This window comes from Scomber japonicus, chromosome 13 (genome assembly GCF_027409825.1).
Source record: "Scomber japonicus isolate fScoJap1 chromosome 13, fScoJap1.pri, whole genome shotgun sequence".
NCBI lineage: Eukaryota > Metazoa > Chordata > Actinopteri > Scombriformes > Scombridae > Scomber > Scomber japonicus.
Genome location: NC_070590.1, coordinates 26,850,066 through 26,877,450, shown reverse-complemented (window position 1 = coordinate 26,877,450; position 27,385 = coordinate 26,850,066). Strand labels below are relative to the sequence as shown.

At 41.6% G+C, this 27,385-nt stretch overlaps 1 protein-coding gene across 1 annotated transcript; it reads right to left on the bottom strand.

Moving 5' to 3' along the window:
* Positions 1–3,678: 3,678 nt before the first annotated feature.
* On the bottom strand, positions 3,679–26,251 carry sptbn4a (spectrin, beta, non-erythrocytic 4a). Its single transcript, XM_053331140.1, has 19 exons — positions 26,129–26,251; positions 16,114–16,377; positions 14,762–14,995; positions 14,540–14,629; positions 14,168–14,446; positions 13,950–14,080; positions 13,599–13,803; positions 12,159–12,404; positions 11,875–12,009; positions 11,400–11,641; positions 9,604–9,742; positions 9,392–9,476; positions 8,853–9,064; positions 7,126–8,483; positions 6,910–6,970; positions 6,541–6,809; positions 5,776–5,946; positions 5,504–5,546; positions 3,679–3,978 (listed from the first exon to the last, which is right to left on the bottom strand). Exons 1-19 carry the CDS (start codon positions 26,249–26,251, stop codon positions 3,679–3,681), a joined length of 4,587 nt encoding a protein of 1,528 aa, XP_053187115.1.
* Positions 26,252–27,385: the final 1,134 nt, after the last annotated feature.

Sequence of the window (27,385 nt, the reverse complement as noted above, 5' to 3'; positions counted from 1 at the left end):
GCATGAACCTTTATTTTTGACTCACATAAATTATTCACACGTCCACTCCACTTTTTTTTTTTTTTAAACTGCACGTAGCTTGGATGAGGTTCCGCGTTTTCATCGGTTGCTATAAGAAAGCCATAAATACAGCGTAAAAATGTTGGTGTTGTACCAGTCACTGTATGTACAGAAGCAAGCAGTTGGGGGAAGAAGGGGGGGGTGGATCAGAAGCATTTAGATACAGTAACCCCCCTTGACATGGACACAGTTTGGAAAATACTAGCCCTTCAGTGAGTGTCAGTATGAAGGCTAGTTCAGCTCATTCTCCAGGGGGCGCTAAACACTCTAAAATGTGAAGGACACACAGATTATTCTTTAAAAAAAAGAAAGAAAGAAGATTTCAGCATTGTAATTTGTGTTTCATAGTGGGTTTACATATCAATGCCATACCTACATACTTCATGTTACCCCCCAAAAAAATTGTGTTCTGTAAGACTGGAAGAATCAAAGCATCAGCATCTAATCATTGCTGCTGCTGCTTTGTGATGAATTGTGTCCCTTCAAAGTCTTCACCTTCAATTCATGGACACTGAGAGAGAAGCAGTAAAAGTTGACTGTTAGTTTCCAGAATGTGAACCAATGGACTGTTCTCACTCTCCTGAATCAAGTGTGTGTGTGTGTGTGTGTGTGTGTGTGTGTGTGTGACTGTGATCAGCATGGGAGATTAAGTGTGCGTCCACATCAATGCCACGTCAAGTTTGCATCAGCAAGTTTGGAGGTTTTATTTAATGTCATAGCAGCAAGTTGTAATGTAAAGTAACAAAGACATACACACTTTAAGACCATTAATGAAGGAAACAAAGTTTGCACAATATTATTATTTTTTTCTTCAGTCACGGTTTTTGCTGCCTATTTAATTTTTCGACTGTTGCTTATAACATAGTGGAAGGAAAAAAAAATGCCCAAGTTGGTTCATAAAAGTGATGAGAAGCAAACACTTAAAAAAAACGCACATGGTGACGGGCTAAATATCTGCCATGAGCAATGATTCTGAACAATTACAGCCACATGAAAATACTATAGCTCCTATTTCAATGATAAAAAGATGTATTGCAATGACGAGCGTCAAAGTCAGGTGATTTCTGTTTCAGTAACCACTTGTTTCTTCTTCTTAAAGCATTCTCTCTCATCAAACTGCATGACATGGCACTTATGTTCAAACAGAACAGTGACAAAGAAAATGAAAATAACATTCACATCATAAACATTGTTTTTTGACTAATTTTTTTTTGAAGGCTGCGAGAACGCAGACAGATACAGCACACTGTCACTACAATCCTCATGTCAGTGAATGAAAATACGGCTGCATCTGAAAGAAACTTTTGGTGCTTTGATAGAAAGGAAGACTGCTAAGAAGTCTGTTTTTTTCTTCTTCTTTACATATTTGAGGTGCAACATGATAGAATGGAAAGTGGAAAAAAACAAACAGCCTGAAGTACATTTGAAGAAAGTCTCAGCTGCTGCCTGTGTTTCACTGCACACTGGATGCACCTCTCTCTGTTCATTTAAGTACAATGTGTCAAAATTCGCCACATTTTTCATCGTATTTATACATGTTAAAAAATAAATTGACACACATGGCAAACAAATAGAAGTGGACTAATGCCTATTCATCTCTACACTCCAGTTTCCAGTAATTCGATTATCGAGAGCAGCAACGCTTTCAGTTGATTTGTACTTGGTTGGTAATACATAAATTTAGCACACCTCTCACAGACACACTGACTACTCAATCAGCTATTATAACAAGTTCTTATTGGGGCTGCGGGGGCAACTCCTGGATCTGATATGAATAAATATAGGCATATAAAAATACAGCAAGCATACCTACAGTATGTCCTGCTGCTCTTCCCTGGTAAAAGGTGTTTAATACAACTAGATATTGGTGTACTTATATACACTACAGATATTTAATAGTGACTCCTAATTTGCATATTTTTCATTTAAATGTAATAAACATTAATATATTTGAGTGATGGTTGTTTTTATTTGACTTTTACGTTGGATTAATACAAATGTTTTAATTTTTACCCATTTCAGTTCAGAGTATTGTTTTTATTAGAGCACAGAATTTATTGGTATACATACAAAGATAGGTATATACAATATTCATGACTTGAATCATGACAGTTTTACATTTTTAACTTGCCTCGAGATTGATGATTTAGATTCCGATCGGTTTGGTCAAATGAAAAGACACAGGGGTACAGAGAGGTTCACGCTCAGTGAACTGCTTCAAGGAGTGGGGGAGGGGGGGGGGGTGTTACAATTTTTAGGGGGGGCCACCACAAAGTCAGTGGTGACTGAACATTTCACAGCTGAGACCATTACATTCTGTGGAAAAGAAATTGCAGGAATACAGTACAAACAGCAGAAGGGGCCATTTGGCTTCTTAATTCATATTACAAATCAATGAGTAGTCACTTCCCACCCCCTCCAAAATAAAACAAAAAATAATTAAATAAATAAAAACACACCCCTTTCCTCTCATGCTAACTGTGGATACTTTGTCAAACTTACCTCTGGATTTTAAGGAGTGGACCATGATAGCAAAATACATTTTTTTCCCCTCACTCACCCTCACATTTTAAATTATTGCAACTCCAATACTGCCCAACGTATTTCAAGAAACATAAAAATAAAGGCAAGTTTAACAGGTGCACTAATAGACTATTTCATGCAATGTTCTGATTTTTGTCATGTATACAAAGGCATTGTGTCACATAGGCTTAGTGTTACTTTGAGCATTGCCACTTTGAACACACCTTGGTTTTTAATGGATTAGAATTTGCCGGAGAGCTCTTTTCTTGACATGGATCATTGTGGACAAATAAATCATAAATAACAACTGGAAAATAAAAAAAGGGTAGAAATGTGTAATTCGCTGACACCGATGAAGTCAGGTGGGTAACACCAGCATTCCATTATATTAAGATGGTTCAAAGCTTAGCCGTGTGATGGGATTACATGTCGTTATGGTTAGTATACAGATGTGTCAAGTGTCTAAGGTGCAAAACTGCCCGGAGTAAGCTTATGTGGATGTGACAAATCATAGAGTTCACATTTGCAACTATTTCTTGTTTCCTTTTTCCCTTTTTCTCTCTCTAACGAAGAGAAGAAATAAAAAAGTATATTGCTTCAAAAAACTTTTTTTTTTTCTTCTTTTTTTTTAATATTGTGAAACATTTCATTCACCACTTCTTGGGTTTGTCTAGATAGACAGAGCATTACATTATCAGTCAAAGATACTACATACAGAAAGATGCTGTGAATCCAAGAGATTAAACGATCAACGATGGGACGTGACAGTGACTAATTCCTGGGACCACTTGTTGGAGTCTGTCTGTCTGTCTCAGGCCAACCTCCTTCTCTACCAGCAGGTGGCACAATGCAAGCACTGATGTATTGCCTGGGTGAAGGGGAGGGGCTGAGAGATTAGTCTGTCACAGTAACAATAGTCAGTCCAAAGACTGTGGCCTCAGTGTGTTCCGTCTCTGTGACTGAGGATCTGCAAACCTAGCTGCACATGCTCTCCATCCATCCATCCATCCATCCATCCATCCCTTCCTCCCTCCCTCCCACCCACCCACCGCCTCCTACACCTTTTTGTCAGTGAGTAAAACATAAAGGGGCTCCTCATTTGCTCTTTCCAGACGTGCTGGAGCCCCCTGCCCCGCCCTCCATCTTGTCAGCGATTTCTGATGTGTCTAGCTTATCAGAGCCGTCCCCTTTCTCTGACCTCTCCTTCTCAGACCTCTCCTCCCCTTCCACGACCTCCGATCTCTCTGACCTGGCGTCGGCGTCCCCTTCCGACTTCTCCTTCCTCTCCGAGCGGTCGGGGTCCAAGGCTGAGGTGCCTGGCTTGTCCCATATGACCATGGCCTCATGCTCAGATATACAGGTGGTTATGTTCGAAGTCCAGGCTTTAAGATCCTCCTACACAGACAAGCATGAGACAGACAGTCAGATCTTTCTCTTCTGCATGTTACATTTTGGGTTTTGCATGATTTATATTGTATTTTAGGATTTACACCATCATTGTAGATGGAAAATAGAGCCTGCAACAGAGAGGGGCTTTCAATTGAGCAGTTTTAGTAAATGGAGGAGAGAGGAAATTAAAAATAGACGACTTAAACTGATGCAAAGTCTTATATTTATTTACTCAAGTCGATGATCAAAATATTAGATAAATGACACGCAATCCAAATGTGTGAAAACTGAGCAAAATCTTCTGTCTGTTTCATTATAGTGTCAGGATCTTGTCATTAGTCATTATTATTCTTCAGAGGATAAGACTATCTAAAAATCTCAATTCTCAATTTCAGTTACTGTCACTAAATCCCAGAAAAAGACCAAATCCAACAATGTGTCAATCTGCCTCTTCTTGTCCTGTATGTGGCACTCAAGCTCACTGATTCCTACTGGAAATGTCAATCTTTAAAAAGGCTCATTGATGTGTTTATACATTTTTATAGTAGTTGGGAAACAATGCACTATGGCACAGAAGAATCAAATATACAATCCCAGGCTTTGGATGCACGCACAGGCAGATTTTACCATGAGGCACAGTAGGCAACTGTCTTATTATGATGTTTAGGTATGAAATATAACCAGAAATCCTTGCATACCCCCCCCTCCTCCCCCCAAAAAGCAGAGAGCAGTTCATGTCACAGAAGCAGAGGAAAAACCTGGTAATTTTTTGTATCCATGGTAATCAGAAACCTCCTTAACACCATACGGTAAAAAAGTAACCCAGTACATTTACTAGCTTATTATGGTTATAGTTATGAAGTCCATGTACTTAAATGTAATATTTCCATGTAATTATTTATCTAACAGCTTGTTACTGGTTAATTTACACATTAAGATTTTACACACAAAATATATGATCAACAAATAAAATATGATGATCAACATGGAACAGATTTAACTTTGTGCTACAATACACTTTTACATAGATAGAAGTACAATAAAAGTACATCTTTGAATTGACTTTTATTGTTAACAGAGTAACTGTGGTAAGAGTTTAAGGTTGTATGTACTTCTTCTATTACTGCCAATACCTACAATCAGTCAGAAAAAGGGTGAAAATAAGATATGAAGGAGGCCCCATGACTGAGTTTGCCTAGGGCCCCCAAACCGCTCAATCCACCCCTCAATGCACAAATATTTGTTAGTGGTGTCAATTCATTGTTGGTTTTGATCTTTTCGTGGGATGTGTTGACATAAAAAAGAATATTAGCTGATATATTTATTAACATTTCAACATGCACTTGAGCAAACCTAAATTAAATTATAAAGTAACAGAGTAGCATATTCTCATTTCCTCTTAGAGGTATAGTCTCTCATTACTCTCTTATGTGAAGCATAGAAAGTCTAAAGGAAAATGGATTGGGTCTTTTGTGTGCCATCCCATAGTCAGAGCTCCTCTTTAACATGACTTAAATATAAATGTTCTTACCTCATCTTTTGCATGGAACACAAAGTTGTTTCCGTCATTCATTCTGTTTTAGAAAAACAACAACAGGGACAGTCAGTTTAGCTCAGCTTATGCCTTTTCTAACCATATGAATAAGGAATAATCTAACATGCACATTTGTTTATGTTTTGGTGTTTCTATGAGCTATGAACTATAACTAATTAATTCATTGTAAAGAAACACAACCCTGTTGAATCAGGATTCAGAATCACAATTTCTGCCTTTAAAATTTGCCATTGTGAATAGCTATTTACTTAAGAATGAAGACATTTTTCTTCTTCTTGTATCCCAGCGAGGGATCAAATGAGGAGTTCATAAGGTCAACGGGAGGCTCTCCGTTGTAGGTCGCGGTGTGGTTCTTAGCATCCTTATAGAAGGTCAGCATTCCCTCTTTCAGCACACAGTATACGTTCACCCAGGACTTGCTGAAATTCAAAATGACACATGAAGCAGATTAAGATTCATGTCTGTGAATACCTTGGATTTCATTTTTTGCTTCTATAAATACAACTCATGTATTAAAAATGGGCAGCAATTCACATTTCAGATGTCTTCAAATCTTATGACATAGCTAATGTACAATGAACACCAAAGAACAATATATTTTGATTTGATCTGATTGACCATTGGCTGAGCCCTGCCCAATGTAAACACTGTTGCTATTCCTGTTGAGCCATTTTAAGATTTCAGTGGTAATGGTGGCGAATTTACCACTCAACACATTACAATAGGCATACACAACAGGCAGGGGTAGACAAAAGCGGTCTATTTATTTCTAACTGACAACCATGGACATATTCTGTTTACTATCACTAGTAGATCGTATCAGCTAAAATTAGCTAGCTAGCTAGCTAATTAAGCTATGCAACAATGAGTTTGGCTGAAAACACTATCTGCTTTCACTGTTATCTTTTTAATGTTCCCCAGCTGACTAGTTTAAAGTGTTGTAAAAGAGACTCCACTTCATCATGGATTTGTCAGCATACTATCCATTGTAACTGTGTGTTGTATAGTTCTACCTGTTGGGGCTCCTCTGTTGAGCTTCAAGGTCAGTACTGGTGGCCTTTTTGCGATACAGAAAGCCTTCGTTTTGGGCAGTGTGTGAAGGTGGCTGGGGTGTTGTCGGGGCACCGGTAGCTGGGGCGGAGCGAGAACGCCGTGTCTCCTCAGGCTCTTTTGGACGGGGCCTCCTCCTTGGTTTGGGGCGGTCTCTGGCGCGGGGGCGTCCGTCAAAACGAGTTACAGGTGCTGAGAGGCTGCTAGGAGGCCGGTAAGGCTCTCCTCGTGCCTGAAAAAGCAGATAAAAAGAAAAAGAAAGACATTTTAAAGATATAATGAAAGATGAACTTAAACCACCATTGTGATATATGGTATGAAAGCTAACTCACAGTTGCCGCCTCTCTCTCCTGGACCTGTTCTACAATCTCTGCCATGGTAGATCTCTTCTCCCTGCAGTGACAACAGAGAGTCACCCAAACAGCAAACACATTCATTATGCAACCTTAAAAATCATTAGGATCACGCTGGACAGTGCTGAGTAGGCAAAATGTAGGGCCAAATTTTGCAAAGATCATTTAAATTTCCATGGCGACTCATTCACATACCCTGAGCGTTTGTCAGAGCCCTCTTTAACAGAGCCCTCCAGGTCACTGGAGTCTTGTCTCTGCAGCCTCTGCTTGCCACTCCCCTCTTGTTCACTGGACGACTGCCTCTCCAGGCGTCTCCTGTAGCGCTCCTGACGCACAATCAGCGGCAGCTCGTTCAGCCTGGCTTGGATCTCCTGTTCGCTGGAGGTCTGTCTACCCAGCTTGTACTCCCTCTCTCGCCTCAGATGGTCCATCTGGGGGTCAGAGCGGCTGCCACGTGGATCCCTCTGGAGACGGCCGTGGAGGAGGTCCAGCCCTGACTCTGGCCCCACCATGTCTGCCATTGGGATGTCCCCAAACTGTTCTCGTTGCACTCTGCTAGCTTCTAGTAGGGGATTTACAGCCTTGTGGATGTGGTTGATCCTGGGCTGCATGAAGTCAGCTTTCAGGTGCTGCCATGCATATGCCATTTTCGGGTCCATGATGCCACCACTCTGCGCCAAGTAACCAGAACTGCCCAGACTTCCACTACTGTAATGATTTTGTGCCAGATAGCTTGAGCTACCCATTCCTCCACTGCCCTGATAATTCTGCGCTAGGTAGCCAGTACTCCCCATATTAGGCTGTTGTGCCAAATACCCAGTACTCCCCATATTAGGCTGTTGTGCCAAATACCCAGTACTCCCCATATTAGGCTGTTGTGCCAAATATCCTGTACTCCCCAAATTAGGCGGGTGTCCCAAGTATCCAGAACTTACCACATTTTGTGGTTGTGCTAAATACCCAGAACTTCCCATATTCTGATGAGGCAGGAAACTTGGGCTTCCCATACCTCCACTGCATTGCTGCTGAGCTAGGTTACCTGAACTTCCTATAATGCCACTGGCTAGATGGTTTTGCATTGAGTGGCCAGAGCCACCCACACACCCAGTAGTCATTCCATAGTACCCGGAGCTCTCTGCACTGCCAACAGTTTGATGGTTTATCCCAAGGTAGGTAGAAGTGTCTCCTCCACCACTGTGGGAGGTCAGCGCTGAAAACCCGGAGTCACTTCCACCTCCAGTCACCTGATGGTTCATCCCGAGGTAGGAGGAGCCCACCAACTTTGCACTGCACTGTTGCTCCAGTCCATGGTAGCCTGATCCATTTATGACTGGGTTGTAGCTGGCAAGCGATGAAGACAATCTCTGGGTTGCTGGGGTGGCACCCAGATCCAGACTGGTCTGCAAGGGTTTGGATTCCATATGAGCTTGTACCGTCTGCCTCAAGAAAGATGAGGTAGTACTGGTTGAGGGAACGGGAGTCAGACAAGATAACGGGAACATCCTTCGGCTGGAGAGTGGGGTCTTTTTCTCCTCCTCTTTTTTCTTCTCAGCCTAAAAGAAAGAGTTTAAATAACTAATAGAAGCATATAAAGCCAATTAAAGCCAGAAACCAAAAGCGCGATGGAGCCAATCAGCAGAGGTATAACAAATTATCAGGAATATTTGCTCAGAGCAGTCTGTTTTATTGACAGCTAAACAATGAAACATGAAAGGCAAATGGGGTGCAGTCAGTGAGGCTGCACCGCATGCAGTAAATGTCATGAGACAGATTTAAGCCCATAACGATGCAAACTCATGGCAGCCGCCCATGCCTGCTAAGCAAACACAACATCCCAAGGTCACTTCTTTTTTTTTTTTCCTGTAGCAGCATTAAATTGTGACTCTGAAACTGATTAAACATTTATCTACAGTCAAGCTTACTGCGGAAAGCTGGCGGAGTGAGCTGAAGCGTTCTTTCCAGGTTACAGCAGCCTTGCGGAAGGCCTCGTGGCGAAGGATGAGCTGCTCAACCTCATCAGTTTGGGCCTGGGCCTCTCCTCCTTCTGGCTCCCTGGAGGTGATCAGCGGCTCCTTGGCCTTCAGCCAGGCTTCCGCCTTTACCGTCTCCTGGGCGAACTGGAACTTTTCCTGCTCTGGAGGTGACAGCAGACCAACAGCACGCTTACAATCACACCACATTTTAACACATGCTCCAGTGGAAATCTGTTGTTTAAATGCTCGTGTGTAAGCTTATGTTTTACGCCATAGCTCGGATGCTCATCTGATCGTTATGAGTATGTAATGTTAGCTCACACAAGTCTAACAATAAGATTCATACATGATTCATAATACATTAACTGCACATAACAGGACTAAGTGGGAAAAAAACATTTATAGCTTTGAGCCCATTTGATATTTAACACTGTGTTGTCTTAAAAGCTGTTTCTGCTCTGGTGGTGGTGGTCTAGTGAGTCACTCACTGCGCAGTAACTTCTCCTGGTGTTTGTCCCATTTCTCAACAAGATCCCTCTGCTTAGCCAGAAGGCTGTCCAACTTCTCTTTTATCTGTGGTGACAGACAGATTGCAGTCACGACCACAACAACATATTGCTACATCTCCATAAAGTAAGTGCATGAGTTTGTGGTATGTGTGATGATAATTCATATGTGTTTGACCGCGCGTTAACCTAACCTCCTCTGACGCAGGGTTGCCCGCAGCGATCAGGATCTTGCCGAGATCTGCGCACTGCTGAATGGTCTTGCTGCGGCCGTCTATTTTGGCTTTCAGCTCCTGATGCTGCCTCATCATCACCTCAAGAGCTGTTAAATCTCTGAAGAAAGACAGATCAGATTATTATATTATTATTCAGATTAGATTAAACATACAGCTCCAGAGTGTAAGTTCACGTATGTACACAGACTAAATGATTAGTGTTTAGTTGTTGTTTATCATAATTTTCTAGCTACATTAGTGATGAGGCAAAATTTTGGTGCACAGATTTCATCCAAACTATTACACAGACTGCCATGAAATTTGGTGCACATATCCAAGGAGCCAAGAGGATGACTAATACCTTGGCTGTTCATCTAGTGCCACCAGCAGAACCGGTTTGCACCACCCTCTGGCCTATTATTATCTTTACCTCACCACAACCAGAATTTGGACTAAAATGTATTTATTTATCAGCAACCAACAGTTTTGGTGTTCTTAACAATGAGCACCAAATTACCATCTCACAGGGCTGCTAGTGTGCTATAGACTCATAGTCTTGTTTTTTTTAAAGATGATTTGTGAGCATGTCAATTTTATATGCCAACCTCCTCTCCACCCTTCTCAGGACCAAGTGCCAGACCTGGAGGGGGGGGGGCCTTCTCAGTTGCTGCCCCCACTCTCTGGAACTCACTCGCCAAATCCCTCTGTGACTGCACTGACCTCATCACATTAAAATCACTCCTCAAGACTCATCTTTTTAAATCTGCTTTTAATGTTTGATTGATTTATTGGTCGTGTTTTTATTTATTCTGCATGGTTTTACTGTTTTTAATTGACCCTCCTCCTGTAAATTGTCTTTAAGTATTGTTAAAAGCGCTCTACAAATAAAATGTATTATTATTATCATCATATTATTTATCTGAGGTAGTGTACAGTAGAGAGATTTGTGATGTAGGGTGAGGGAGGATGACATGCAACAAAGGCTGGATTTAAGCCTGAGACATTGCAGTTACATCATATGTAACATTCATATGGTGTGACCATTGTGACAGCCCATTACAAGAAAATTAATGGATATTTTAATTCATAATTTAACATATGAGTTTCTTAAAAAATAATAAGAATTTAGCGGCTGGAGCTTCAAGGATGTAAGAATTTGCTGCTTTTATATCATTGCAACTTCTGCTACATCTTTGGCTACTTGGACCAAACAAGCACTTAGAAAACATCCTCATGGACTCAAAGAGATTTGGATAGGTACTTTCACTTGTTTCTGGCACCTATTCAACCAAACCTATAAAACAAATAATCCTTGTACCAACCAATAATGTAAGTAATCATTAGATGCAACTCCATACAGATGGTGTGTATATGTTTCACCATCTTGACCGGCCCCATGGTACTGTATGTTCACACATATGTTGATATGTATCAACAGCTGCTAGAAGATTTCCAGCCAAATGTAGAAATGCTGCTTATTACACAGAGGAACTGGTTGGTAAAATGACAAATAATGGCGGTGATTACAGTGTCAAATTTATAACCTCCAATTACATTATATTAAAAAACCGAATAACAGATGTGATGTGGAATTAGGTCAAGGTGGCACAGCAGCTAATTTGACACCACACAATAATGAACTTGGTTCCACAGGGACTGCACAAGACCACAGAGACTTTTAGTTTAATTGAACACTGAACCGCAAACTACGAGTTCTAAAACTGGACCTCATGCTGAATATATTTAATGCGCACAACACAAGATAGATGTCTCACCTGGGCTCATCCCATCCAATCTGGCCCATGATGCCTTCCATCCACATCAGGTTTTCACGCACCACGGAGAAGAACTGCACCTTGTCGGTTACTGAAGTCACCTGGACACGACTGGCCTCACAAGAGCTGAGCAGCTCCTTCCACGCCTCCATCACTTCCTGCTCTTTCACCATGATGGCCTCAGCTTTCTCACCAGCGTAGATGGTCCTCAGCTGGCCAGCGTTCTCCTGCAGCTGCCTTACCTACACCAAGATAGGGTGAAGAGAGTTAGTGGCTTCATGACACTAGAATTAGTCAAATAAACACACTGTTAGAGAATCCCTACACCTGAATATATGCATACAGGCTAGATTTAGGGTTACTCAGTGGATTTGTGAAACTGTTATAATTGGTATCATATCCACTCATCCTGGTGCTCCTGAACAGAAAGTACACTGTGTGACTGATGAGTTTAAAAAGAAGTCATATCACTTGCCTGTGCAACTAGCAGTTGAAGGGCATGCTCAAAGGAGTGCATGAGTCTCTGCAGGGTGGCTGGATTGGTGATGTTGGCTTGGCATGCCCTCACCTCTGGCAGCTGCTTCATCTTCCCCGCGATCTGAGCCAAGACCTACAACACAGGACAGCGTCGTCATCACGAGCACTTTAAAAATAGCAGCCGCATGTAAACGGCCAGACTGTCTACCTTTGAGAAGGCAGTTAAGAGCACAACGAAAGGTACACCTGAATCACAGACTCATATTAGTTGTTTCACCACACCTCTTTACAGTCGGTGAAGAACTTGTGCAGCTGGTGGGACGCTGCCAGCATCTGCCTGCGGGTCTCCATCAGCTCCAGGAGGTCGGCCCAGGACTCGTTCAGTCCGTCCTTCCATTCGGCGATGGTGGCGGCGTCCGAGTGGCCGCAGTCGATCATCTCGTTGACCATTTTGTTCACCTGCTCCATCCGCTGCTGGCCGACGTTGTTGGTTTCTGAGGCAAACTTGGTGAACTTCTCCTGAAGTACCTGGAACACACAACCAAAAAGCATATAGCGACTGTACATAATAACATAAATGCAATCTAATAAAACAACCCTGCAATAAATCATATCTTTGTGAAGCTCATAATAATAACCATTTATGAGACACTGTAAGAGAGCTGTTGATAACTATATATTTTGTATAAAACATCAGCATGTATGATCTTTTTTTTTTTATCATGGTTATGTTTTATAAGATGAGCACTATAAGCAATTACTGTTAAGCCTGACCCAAGCCAAGCATACAATAAAACATTTTTCAAGTCATATTTGGTGCACATGAGTCAATACCAGCCATTGCCAATTATCTATAGAGTTGGGCCTTTGAAATATATTGTATGATCACAACTTATATCATTACATTAAGATAGCAAATGATGATCATAATGGCAGATGGCCACCCACTCAGAGATCTGTTCTGTCTGAGGTTTCTTTCCTGTTAAAAGGGAGGTTTTTTTGCCACTGTCGCCAAGTGCTGCTCATGTGGGAATATTGGGTCTCTTTAATTTAAACTAAAGAGTATGTTTAGACCTGCTCTATGTGTTAAGTGCCCTGAGAAGACTTTTGTTACGATTTGATATAAATAAAGATTGATTGATTGAACATTATATACAGACCTATTTATTTATCCTCTTGCATTTTTGGTATGTGGCCTATGATATTTATACTGTGCTCGGTTAAGACAACATTTAAATCAAATTGTGTTTAGGATGAGGCTGGAAATTGAATTGAATTATTCACTCTATTTGTTATCTTAGGTTGTGGTCAGGAAATCACAAGGTTAAGGACTAAATGAAATATTTTAAATATGCTTTATTTGCTCTCATTCTATAAAAGGGGAAAACACTTCTCAGAGCACAAACTTTACTTGGTCTGTGGAGATGCTGACATGTTAAGACTATGAGCATGTTTTCACAAAACTGGCCTCTAATTAAGTGGAAAAGCTTCTTTTTTTGTCCCTCATGAAAAACTATTGAAGTCTGATATTAAAATGAGGGTAAATGTATTTGTTACAATTATTCAATTAAAAATGCAACTGTATTTGATTGTCCTGACATGAACATTTTGTATAGGTAAAGTAATATGATCATAGTTAATTGTGCTCACCTATAAATGATTGGACAGTCTAATTAGTACAGTATAGCAACTAAAAAACTGTGCATTCCTCCGAGCACTGACCGTGACATCCTCAAGGTCTTGGCCCAAGTCAGTGGAACTGGCCACTGACTCGCGCTCAGTGATCCACTTCTCTAGCTCCTCCACCTCTTTGTTGAGCTGATAGAGCCAGTACTGCTGCTCCAGCTTGGTCTTCCTGTGCTCTACCATGTCCTTCAGGGACACATACAGCCGGTCTATGTGGGACTGCTGCTTGGTGAGCTGCTCACTGTCAGAAATGCACAGAAAGTAAAATGTTACAGCAACTAATGACACATATTGTCTTGTAGGGTAGTTCAATATGCAAAAATAACACTTTTGTCCTTTCTTGGGTCATGTGTTGCTTTGTGGGTTTATGTGTGAGTCATGCCACACCTGTCAGGGTGTCCCAGTTCCAGTAGGCGCTGACATTGCTGGGAGAGCATGCCTACTGTCTCTGCATATGTTTCCACAGTTTGCTCTAAGGCCAGGTGGGCCTTCAGCAGCTGCAGGGTGCTTGACTCATCCTAAAATCATCAGAACAGTGTCAGCTACTGGAGCCACTTAGGATTCATGCTAATAAACAGCAGTGTGAATGTCATGGCTGTCCTTACCGTGCCTTTTTCTTCATTGACCAGATGGAGCTTCTGACCTGACAGCCAGGACTCCACTTTAGCTGCCTCCGTGTAGTACTGCTGAGACTGCAGCGTGGCGTCCAGCATCACGGACCTCCTTTCTGCCTCCAGCTGCAGCACCTCCCACAGCTGGCGCACGTGCCCCGCCCCTTCACGCACAAACTCCACCTCTGGAGTGCGCAGCGAAGCGATAATCCCCGCCCGGTCCAGAACCTCCTCAACACGTGCCCGTCGCCCCGTCAGCTCCCTCTGGAGAGTCTGAAAGGACCAATCAGAGGTAAGTTCCCAGACTGAGAAGGGTTAGGGTCACATTTCAGCTGATCGTGGCTGAATGTCATGTTTGTCTCTTACCTGGTTCTTTTTTACATGCTGCTGGACATTTTGGAGGTTATTCCCATAATCTTTACAGGAGGCCACAGGAAGCCGCTCCTGAATCCACAGCTATCAAGTAACCACAATGAGGTAAATACATGAATTTGTACATGTACCATACACCTTAATATGCGAACTGACTGATGCACGAAGGGAATAAAGAAAGAGGAAAAGAATCAGAGAAAAGAAGAGCCCACTCACTATCTCATCCTCCAGGTCCTGGGCGACTTGGTGCATCTCTTTGGAGGCCAGCAGGATGCGGCGTCTCTCCTTCAGGGGCTCAATGAGGCGGACGATGCGGGTCTCAACCACGCCTGACTGCTCGCCGCCTTCCCTGTCACCTGCCATCAGCCCTCGCTGGGGTAGGCAGACCCCCTGCAAGCTTCCCAGTTCTCCCACATCCTTGTAAAAGTCCCCTATCTGAGACTCCATAGCCTGCACCGGAAAGGAGAAGGGGGCGGCGAAGGTCACGTTACAAGCCATATGAAGGGACGGACAAACATGGAGCATCAGCTGTTTTTCAGGGTTATGTAATGGGTTGCCTGACTTTAAGAAAGAAAAAAGCATATGGTGCATTTTTTTTTTTTTTTAATGCCACTGAAGCTTGTGTTTAAGAACATGCCACAACAGCGGCCTCTGTGGACTCCCGTCAGAGAGGAGGAAAATTACATAAACAACAATGAGCTGAAGTATACAGTCTGTCAAAAGCATTAGTTGTATCAAAGCAGATTAGAGACTTTTGGTTATGCACACAGTTCTTATGGGAAAAGGTGCTTTAGAAGTAGAAATAACCTTGTTTATTGAGTTAAATATTAAAGAGTGAAGTCAAAGAACCAACTCTTGAATACTATTTACATCTACTTTTCTATATTTCAGAGGGAAATTTGTGCTTTTAATTCCACTACATTTATTTCACAGTACAATTTGATGGTTCCTTTTCAGATTTAGACTTTATGTGTAAAACATATTATCAATTTATAAAGAATGATTACAGCCTTGATTTATTGTTATTTATCATTTTATTCATTAATGTTGTCATTTTATCCAGTTTTTTGTCATGTGCCTTGCTGCAATGAGAGTTACAAACTGAATTTCGTTGTGAAATCACAATGACAATAAACTTCCTCATGTCCTTATGTAGGATTCAAATGTCTTATACATCAGGCATTTCTAAACTATTCCATAAAGGGTTCATGTGCCTGCAGGTTTTTGTTCCAACCAATCGAAACTACATGATTTGACCAATCAGCTGTCTGAAGACTGACGTCAGTTGATTAAATGAGTCAAATCTGGTGTGCTCCTGATTGGTTGGAATGAAAACCTGCAGCCACATGAACCGTTATGGAATAGTTTGGACATGTCTGTTATACAATATCTGTGGTAAAACGCAGGCTGTGCTAAAATGTTAGTGTGCAATAATGAATAATAACTGGTACAGTGTTAAAAATAAGAATCAGACAGAGAAACATAAAGGATAAAGATTAAAAGATAATATCACATAACTATCACAATGCTACATGGTATAAAAATGTCACTGTTCAGTTGAGACTTGCCTGGAATTTCTGGAGCTGCTCATTGAAGGTGGGCAGATGGTGAGCCTGTTCCAGCTGGGGGGGCTGCTGCTCCAAGTGGGAGAGTTGGTTGTCCAGGTCCGAGTAGCTCTTCACCGCGGGCTCGGGCTTGTTGTTCTCAAAGAGCTGGCGGGCCTTCGCCTTGGTGGTGGTCTCCAGGTCGGACCAGCACTCTCTGATCTCCTCCAGCTTCTGCTGCACGACCGGACGCAGCTCCGGCTTCTCCTGGATCAGCTCCTGACCCTCCTGGAGTGGTAAAAACACCACAAATGACAATTCAGGAAAAAAAACCCCATAACGTCAGCTTTTACAAGTGTTATCCCTGTCCTATTTTTTTTTTTAAAAACATTATATGTTGGTCATTTCTTGGCTGAGTGATTTTTTTTGCTCCTCGCTCGTACACTCCAGTTAATGTCAGCTTTTGCTTGGAGGGATGGTTCTTGTGGGTTGAGATGATTGTTGCCTCACTTGGTACCAGAAATCTGTGAAGTGCACAAATGCTGCACAGGACTGTCCACCATTTTAGATGTCAAGCACAAAGAAAACCTTTTTCTAAATCTAAATATTGACAGTCATCTTTAGATCATTGGTAACCTTTTTATCTTTACAATTGAGGAAAAACCTGAACACCTAAACGCATCATGCAATTCCATGTATTATGATCCTGTGGGTATTGTACTGTATATAGTCCATTATTACAGACCAGGACTGTGACAGTAACTATTACATAGTGAGAGGCTAAATTCAGTTTCATCCCCAAAAATAACTCGGGACAACACAGCTCCATGCCAAGGCTGGAGCCCCCTGCTTGCAAAGAGGCAGGTGTATGGAGCAAAGTTTGGCCTCAGGCTGACCTAAAAATCATGCATGGTAAGTCTAATAAACCCCTTGTTCTGTCCTGTGCCTGTACTCTTCCTTTATTCCTCCCTCCTCCTAAATCTTTGGGCTTTGTTCCTGACGTGATCTGGATGAGGAGATGCGGAGAGATCAAAGCTTGTAGCGTTTTCCTTTTGTGTCAATGAGGCCCCCCCCCCCCCCCCCCCCACTTCCCTGAAACAGATTATTACCAGTCTCCTTCCATATACCTTTGACTTAAGGGAGAGTAGGAGGTATTTTCCCTTCCATGACAAGCGTTTGGATATTTTTTTTTAGCATCTGGCACACAAAGGCTCATTTATAGCGTAGATTTTCGCCTGTGATCATGTTGAAGATCTTTTTTTCACATTTCGTTTATGCACCACATTCTTCTGTTCTAAACCAAATCGGGTGATACTCGTTATTTACTTAAGCTTGTGTTGTAATAATAAGCATGCACATGATGGATTTTATCTTCTAAATCCTCCTTTCCTTTATCTTTCCCAGAGAGCTGGACCTATATCCTATGGCTTTCATAATGCAGTGCTGCATTCCTCCTCTTGGCACAGGCTCTCTGCTTAACTGCTGCTAGCACTCACTCTCTCACATCCCTCTCTCTCTCTAGCTCCCTCTCTCTCCCTTAGCCTCGCTCTCCCTCTCATAATGCAGAGCCAGCAGAAAGCAGGTCTCTCTCTCTCCTTCTCTCTTGGCTTTACTGACACAGAGAGAAAAAGGAGAGCGAGAGAGAGAGAGAGAAAGAGAGAGAGAGAGAGGCAGAGGGAGAAGAAATCAGAGAGGGGGTGGAGAGAGAGCAGAGGAGTAAAGGAAGAAGGGAAGCAAAAAAAAGGAGAAAGAATCAAAGGTTTATGGAACAGGAATCAGGCTGCGGGTGTGCTGGGCTGTGCTACAGCCTCGGCACAGTAGGATCCAAAGGGCATCTGTGAAGTGAATTTTTTCGAGGCAGTCATGGCTGACATGGTGCGATATTTTAATGGCTACCACGTATGAATCATGCTATTGTGGCAGCGCCTGTGTTGCCAAATTCTGCAGGCTTTCTTGTAATGCTGATGCAGCATAGTGAAAATGTGGGTGGGATTAAAAGGGCTTGTTTTATACTATTGGCACAAACAAAAATGTATTCACACCTACTGTACTGTTTGCATTAAAGTAACACTATGGAACTTCTGCCACGCTGTGTATCACACTAAAATATGGTGAGTCTACTTACAACACAGACACGACATCCTGAAACAGAGCACACATCCACATTTAAATATGCCTGATCAGAGATATATAATGCTACAAACTATATGAGGATGTCAGATTCCTTCTTTGATGCCATTTTGTGTCTTCACCCCAACCCACAATGCAACACTACTATGTAATGTACTACCATTATCCTGTTAAAACAGCAACTTTAAGTACATACACTATTATTTATTTCTGGAATTTGCCTGTTTCCTACAAGCAATTTTCAGCTGTGACTTACACTAAATTGTTTTGAAAATACTGTATTTTCATTTTTTTTTTAAATTGATTCTACTATTTTTAAAAGCTATATGCTAAAAAGGAATGAATTGAACTGCTCATATCTATTTATACCATTTACTGAGCAGTCATGAGCATCACTGCCACTGAGACAGAAATGTATAATCCATTAAAGGCAGTTGGTTTAATAACATGTTGTTGTTCGTCATATTTCTAATGATTTTTTAATGCACTGTGACCCAGATGGGTCTTTTTTGGGTCTCTAAAATAGCAGCATGGACATTTATTTTGCTTGTGTTCCATGGCTAAGATTAGAGTATTTTAGAGACTAAGATTGTATCAAATAGATAGAAATGTATTCTAATTTAGGTTGCTGCAGATGTATTCATTTGAAGCTAATTGAGCCACAAATATAACAATGTATGCAACACAAAAACACCAAATTCCACTAAAATGCGAGCAAACTAATAGAATAAGTAAAATAAGGTACATGTAAAACAACATTATCTGGAAAGTGAGGATATTGTAGTGAATTGGAGGGTATATGTGTCTATTTCAAAGACAGCAATAAACAGCAGAGTGAATAGCTACCCCGGTGTTTATCTGTATGCTACTGATTTATACCAATGAGACTAAGAGACTGTTAATAAATGACTGCTGTTCTCTCTTCCTCTCTGTATTACTGAACAACTATGACAGCTAAACCACTGACAAGTCGTTGTTGATTGTTGAAACTGTATAATGAACAGTTTTTAATGAACTCCTTTGAGATTTTTTACAAGACTTTTCAAGGGCACAGAGACAAACTACTCACTTCAAACTACTTTTAAAAATGAAGTGTAAGAAAATATTGTATGGAGTTAATAGTGCTTTATATATATTAGTGCTGTCAAAATGCACATTATCTTTTCCAATAATTTGTCTTGCAGATGCTGTAGCAGGCTCAAGATACTGGTATCATTGAAACTACATGACCTAAGGCATGTATTTGATACTAATGGTGTCATGATAGCTTGTTAGAAAGGAGACTAAATAACACTCCACAGTTAGGCTAAATGTTGATGAGGGAAGAAGTCCCTTTACACTCTCTGTCTCTGTGTGTCTTCATGTATCAATCACAATCTTTCCTTGTTCTTTTTACATATTTGTATGGACTACTGTAAACTTTGTTGAAATTCAACTGGCACTTGAACATGGAGCACATTTCTTTTTGTTCATTACCATTTATATTTAAGACACTATTGCCTTCTAAGCGGATATACAATTTTAGTGGCCTTGATGGTTTTGAAATTCTCTGGGTTGTCATTATTTTTGTCTTTCAAGCTGATATATTGGGAACCATTATAGTTCACAGGAGAGAATCTGTGTTCAATTTAAAAAAAAGAAGCTATTAAACAATAATATTTGAATTTATTTCCTTGGTGTGGATTCTACATTATTTCTATGATTTTACATCTTATTAAGCTTCAACATTAGGAAGAAAAAAAGGAAATTAACCATGATTAATCACAGCAAATTGTGTGATTAATCAGTTCATTTTGTAACATCACTGGACTGAGGAGGAAGATGAAGATGAAGCGTCTTCTCTCTCTGACCAGGTTTCTAATATCATGACAGAAGTAAGTGAGAGAACTAATGTGCAGCAGCTTTGGAAAGCGTTCAGCTATGATAGTGGTGCATTACACCACCAAGGACGATCAAATCTCACACACAGCAGCCACATAGACACATAAATGTTAGAAGCTTCAGGTATGCTTGCTCCACAATTCCAAGAAAGCAATATTAGCATAGCTGGCCAGAAACACGACTAAATCCTCTGCTAGATGTGACCTAATTCAGGAGTGTGGCAAAGTTAGCTATTAAACAATACAAAGGTCTGGTGAGTGCACATATATATGAGCATGATGCAGCATTCTGGGAGCTCGTTAATAACAGGATGGAATGTAGCCCTCGTAATGGAACGGCATGTAAAGTATTTAACATCATCTGATAGATAGAGAGTACGCTGTCACTCTGAGCATGAACCTCTACTATCATTGGAATTTCTGTCTGACATTATAAAACGTAACACCTAGTCTGAAATAAATGAAAATAGTTCTGGCAGTATTTGGTTTCTGTATCTTATCATCGATAATTTCCATGAAAAGACCAAAAACTAGCACTGACTTGATTGTACCAACAACTATTGCTTGTGCAATCATAGCCTGATACATCTCATTCATCTGTGCCATCATTTGTTTGCTGTGTGGGTGAAATTAGTCGTCAACAAGAAGTCAAAGATCCCCTCCAGACAAGTATTAAGATGTTTTTATGAAGCACGCAGCTAACAAAACACACAATGAAAGAATATGTTGTAGGAATAATTGATGAAGAATCCTTAAAGAGCCACACCACACATGTTTTAAGATGTATATTACAACCACTCTGCTTTGAATGACACAAATAAAAGTTAAATTACATGACACCTCATTTAAGTTCCAGCATTTATAAGTATGTAGCTATTTTTCACCTCAAAAATGTAACTGCTGGAAATAAAATGTCTCCTACTTCACTCTAAAGTCCATTCTCAGGCTTCACATTTCAACATCACACTTGTGTAAGCTGAATATTGGACCATGATTGGCTCCAAAATAGTTGTGATGTCACAAATGCTTCTCACAGGTACACACCTTTAAATCAGATTTCAGGTGAGCTCACAGAAACTTCCCTTCTACATCAATCTGAACAGTGATGCTCAAACATCCGACCAAGCTTAGAATAAGTAAAACATATTTTTGAGCGGAGGGAACAAACACAGTTATTAAGATAGAATGAAATCAGAGATGGGCTGTTGTCAAATCTAACACTACTATCCTAAAGGGACTATAAAGTATGTCTCATTTATCTTATTGTTACATGTTAATTCAGTAACATGAGCACAGCTGCTGTCATATATTTTGGGTCAATCCCACTAACACTGTCCTGCTGCCAGAAATACACACTAGAGTACCAAAACTGTATTCATACACCACTGAAAATAACCCCCAACAGGTACAAAATAACTATTTACACCACTTTTGAGTTATGTTTGCTAAAAATAAATACAGTGCCCAACTGTTTTAGAACATAAAAGACATTGAAACAAAATAGAAAGTATATTGTATGTTTGCAACTCATTTTAGAGATATGTCTTCAGCAGGGCCACAGCAGACCTTTTGACTTAGCATCATAGCGGTAAAAGTACAGGTGTTACTAATAACATTAACAATAGCTCAGTTCTGTTCAAGGGTCCCTGTAAACCATGACAGTGTGAAAGTGAGCATGAACATGTGCAATATCAGGACCGTGAAACTGAAGCAGCAAAATGTAACTGAATTTATTCGTATTTTATCTACCTGTGTTTTTTCCTATTGTGCATCATCAATAAAAGGACTATTGACAGATGGACTAATGAACTGATATGTTATGGAATGTGCTGAGATGTAGAATAATGTCAACTGCACGTACATACAGACAAATAAAGATGAAGAGAACTGTTCACAAGGGCCAGTTGTCCATCATATTCAGTGTGTGTGGATATCAAATATAAATCAATAACATCCTTCTTTCTCTAAAAATAGACATCAGCAGCCACTAGCAGGACATAGTTGACCAATGGTGATGTGTCTCCATTGGTCAGTCACAGATATATGTCCTCCAGCTCACAGTGTGTTTGTGTGATTACGAAGCATTGACCCCTGAGCCCATGCTAAGGCTTGGCACAAGGTCAGCTGTGAGTCCTCTCACTGTAACAGAGAAGCACCCAGAGATCTTGCACATACACGAGCTGGCCCCCGGAGCTGTGTGTGGCTTCATGTGCTGAGTAAGTACCGAGAGTGAGAGAGAGAGAGAGAGAGAGAGAGAGAGAGAGAGAGAGAGAGAGAGAGAGAGAGAGAGAGAGAGAGAGAGACAACAGAGGTAAGGGGCCGAAGCGGGAACCCTTCCAAAAGGACGCGGAGTTCTCTGAACGCAGCAGGACGCAGCGTCATCTTTTCTCTCTGTCTCTCAGGTAACGACAGAGAGAGAGGGGGGGGGGAGAGAGGGAGCGGTGGGGGTAGATTTAGTGATGTTAGCAGGGGCTATGGAAACAAGAGGGTCTCCGTAACAGGGGGCTACGTCGACAGGGGGGGAACTTTAGGAAATCGTATCAGTCAGCAGCACGGGAGAGAGAAACATCCATGGAGCAGCCATCTTCTGCACTCAGTGTCAGTCCTTTTGGTTGATTTCTCTGGTATTTGGCATGAAAGGTTATACAAATACGCTGATGATTCAGAAGTAAAAGCAGTATCCTGTTTCAGTCTGTTTTCATTTCAAGCTGAGATGTCATTCTAGGTAGAGGGGCCTCTCCGCATCTCTCCGAGCAGATTCACACGATAGGCAGAACACTGACTGTGTTCTTTTAAAATTCAAGGTACATGTATCAGAATGTTACGGCTCACCTCTATTTTCAGCTTATGTGGGTTACAAGGTGTCATGGTGACCTGAGGATGCACAGCTTAAAACTGCAATGCCAATGGTTCAGGACCATCATTGCATGTTGTAACTCATCGCCCTTTAGCCATGCTGCCTGTCTGTATCTCCATAGTAAACTATCCAATAAAGGCAAAATACCAAAAAACAGAACTGCACTGGTAGGTCTCAATATATTTCTAGACAGATCTTTACTACATCACAATTGAAGCTCCTGGATAGGTAATAACACATTATTTGTCTTATAATAATACATTTTCAGTTTATTGCAGCATTTACAGTGTATCTGTCAAAAGGAATTACTGCAATATTGAATGTAGCTGATTGAAGGACTGTTAAATATGGTGAAAATGTTTTAAATGTACCATGTACCATCTATATCAGTTAACTGTGGTCATTCATCAACTAAAACATGTTGCTTTTCTCTTTTTGGATACAATTCCAGTTGAATGATTCATCTGTCTAAGTCCTTTTATTAGCAGCATTAGAGAACAGAATACATGGATATGATTAGATGTTGACAACGGGCCTTCAGAGTTTGCTTTTAATATATTAACATCATTTTCCCCACTTGAACCACATCTACATCTGATTCTCTCTTTTGTGATAGCATTTCCTGATATTATCACTATTCTTTTTTCTGATCTCTCATCATCAAACAAAACAAACATCATTAATGAACTGAGATGCACAAACCTTGCAGTATCTGTGACAATTTGGATTGGACCAGTAAGAGAATAAGCAATTACCTCTTCACAACAACAAAAGAAACATTAAAGCAGCCAAAATGGAGAAAATACATTATTTGGTCTAGATATTGAGTCAAATATTGGATTTTGTTTTTTTTTTGGTTGGATATTGGAATTTAAGTTATACCTGTCTTCCAGTGGCTAGTAACTTCTATTTTGAACTTCTATGAAGGATTTCAAATAAATTGGCATCCAATTTTAATTTGAGATGGATTGAACCATATTGCACTTATAATGGAGCCCAACCCTGAACCTGTTTGACATCATTAAAACACCACCATCCCAACAAAGAAGCCAGTTGCTACATTTGATTATTAAGTCAGCGTGAGAATGCTTTGCTCATTGCTCATGCCCACCACAGGCTGTAGTTTACTATTTAACTGCTGATTATTGAACATAATATTCTGCACTACTCAGCCATAGGATGCACACAACTAAACCTGAGAACTTACCAAAAACACTGTGTCCAAGAAAGTAGCAATAAGGCATCAGCTACTAAAAAGCACAACCCTGTCTGCAGACATTGATTGCAATGCAACACAGATTCATCAAAAGTCACATTTGAACTCTTTTGCATTTTCAGTGTTGTGAATGAGCTAAACGGAGGTGTCTGCTGGCTCACTGGGAGGGTCTAGACTGTAGCACGATAAACCTTAAAAATGCATTTCACACATGGACAACCAAGATGGCTAATGAGGATTTCCTCATTAGGTAATGTACAGTAGTAGGGCTTGTCTTCAAGGGCCACGGTTATAATTAGTTACACTGCTATTTCATGAATATTTAATACCATATACTACAAAAAATAATGTGCAAAAAAATCTATAAAGTCTAATGAATTTCTTGATTGGTTCAATGAAAAAATAATGATAAAACACATTAAAATGCCATAAAAGCTCTGAGAGATGTAAATATATTTTAGCAAGGTCAAGAATGAGGTTTGAAAAACTTCCATGAAAGGAAATTATACAGCTATAAATGTTAAAAAATGTCTATCTAAGAGCTATTTGTGGTGTATTTTAAAGAGAGTGGGTTGATACGAGCCACTCATTTGTATCTAACATCAATGAAGTATTTAATAATCAGAAATAATGCTGACAGAACACATTTCACATAAGTCATAAGTGAGAGATTTTGGCCTGGTGCAGCTTTTTGTCCACTGAAATACTGAGAAGGAAATGAGTCATCTGCTCATTAACCTGCCTTTATGTCCTAATGAGAAAATAATGATTCACATATTTATATATATATATCTTCCAAAAATGGAGGAATTAAGGGATTGCAGCTACAAAAATGGTTTCAGTCTGACATTTTGCTAATGTTCACATGAAGCTCGGGGGCTCGATGTAAAAGAGCACTTCCTGTTTAACCATAGAAAAAGCTTTTTCCGCCCCGAGATGTCATTAATCTGAATCACAATTTATATCACATATATATAGCAAAAACAATTCTGCTCTATATCACACAAACTTCACCCAACTAAGCACTAAAAGCATCCCCATCCTGTATTCTCTTCATGTCCTCATCTGCAGCTTCAACTGTAACTAAGCAGAGAATCACATGTTTCTGAATCACAGCATCACAATGTTTTTAGGCTTAAACACACACAACACACCGAATGCAATGTGCCATTAACAGAGATGGAGCCTCATAGACTCATTTCCATCTCGAGAGCCCACCTGAGCTTCACTGAGGCAGAGGGCATGGAGAACATTCTGTGTGGATGAGAATGAGCAGGATAGAAATATAGAAGCAATAAGAACAATATGATAAATGAAGCTTATATCAGCTGTGTGTAGTTACACCATTTTGAAATATACGTGAAAATGAAAGGGATCTCTGCCACGCTTGGCCTTCACTGCTGCAAAGGTTTACGTGCCCTCTATATAATTCACTGTAACCTCCATGACTGAATGATGAAATTCAGAACGCCTAACCCTCTCTGCTTCAAAAAAAAAAACAAAAAGAAGAAGGAGCACGGGTATCACGCCACCTGTGAACCTGAAAACAACACTGCCACTTCAGCAATCATAACCTTGAGAATGTAATTCAGGATGCCCCCCCACCCCCCCACACACACAAGCCGAGCGATGAAACGAAAGCTGTGTGATGACATCTCTCCTACTTTCACCTATTTGTTTTTTTTACTGCCACCACACCCACAATCATACAGTTTCTCAGTCATGTGCTTTTGACATGATGCCCCCCCTCCAACCCCCCCACCATTCCTTCCTCCTTCTCCCACCACCATCTTTCTCCACACTCACCCCACGACTCACCTGCTCTGCCTATCTGACCTCCCCATCCACCCCTTCCCTCCCCTCGCTCCCTTCCCTTCCCTTCCCTTCCCTTCCCTTCCCTCCCCCTCCCCTGCCCACCCTCCCCTCCACCATCATGCCCTGGTCACCTCCACTCACCTGTTCTATCTTGGCGAGCCATTCCTTATTGCGGGCCAGTTCTGCCATAAAGGCCTGGTGCTTCAGCCACTTCCTGTGTAGCTTTTGAGCCTCATCCCGCGCCGTGTCTCGGGCCATCAGCATCTTCTCCTCCACCCGCTGTCCCAATCACTCAGCTAGGGGAGACAAAAATAGCCACCATCAGGAGCCCAACGCTCGAGCCAGCCCCTTCTTTTTCTTCCCAACCCCCCCCCACCCCCTTTCCCACAGGACGTCCTGCCTGCCTTGCCTCCTCCACGCAAGAGCCACCCGCTCTGCTCTGCAGGGGCCTGGATACCTGTGCTGTCACCACCACCCACCCCCAACCCCCACCAGACACCCTTTTTCTGGAGGAAGGAAAAAAAAAAAAGGAAGAGAGAAAAAAAAATCAAGATAAGCACCTCAGCAGCAGTGGTAGCAATGGAAGCACTCAAGCCCTTCCTTTCCTTTGGGTCGCCCCTGGGTCCTCATGCCCTACCACTTCATGGGTCTTGCGGTCCTGATGCTGCAGTGCCTGCTAGCCAGTCTCAGAGAGGGCAAAAACAAGCAGTGAAATAGAGGAAATGCGCCAATGACAACACTGGCAAAGAATGACACACACACATCCAAGATTCCTAGCGGCTTGTGGGTTCTCTTCAAGCTCCCAGTGTCGATTACAATCCAGCCATCAAGGTGTAGGTGTAGCATAGCCTCTGAAAGAAGCTCTCAGCCAGGGCAAACTTGACCATCCACCAACAGCAGCAGCACACTCTCCAGTCCCGGTCAATCTGTAGTCCTGTCTAATGATGCTGTAGACAGGAGGAGGAGGATGAGTTGGAGTGGGAGGAGCAGGGTTGAATGGGATGCAGAGGCAGTGCAGAGGAGGCCGGATAACATTAAGCTATCCGCTCTGGAAATGCATCGTTCCCAACCGCTGCAACCATTACACACGCAGAGCTGGATGTGAGATGCAGCGCTCAGATTGTCTCCTCAGTTCCCCCTTCCCCGTGTCCCCGAACAGCTCAGCCGCGGTTGGTGCATGCTGCTGCAGTCCTTGCCTCTCAGCTACGCTCCTGTATGTGTATGTGTGTGTGTGTTTGTGTGTGTGTGCGCGCGCCTGTGTGAGTGCGTGTGTGTGTGAGTGTGTGTGCAATCACAATCAGCACTGCAGTGCCGGAGCAGAGAGAGAGGGCGAGAGAGAGAGGAGAGAGGGGAGAGAGAGAGGAGGAGGGAGGAGGGAGGAGGAGGAAGGGGGAAGGG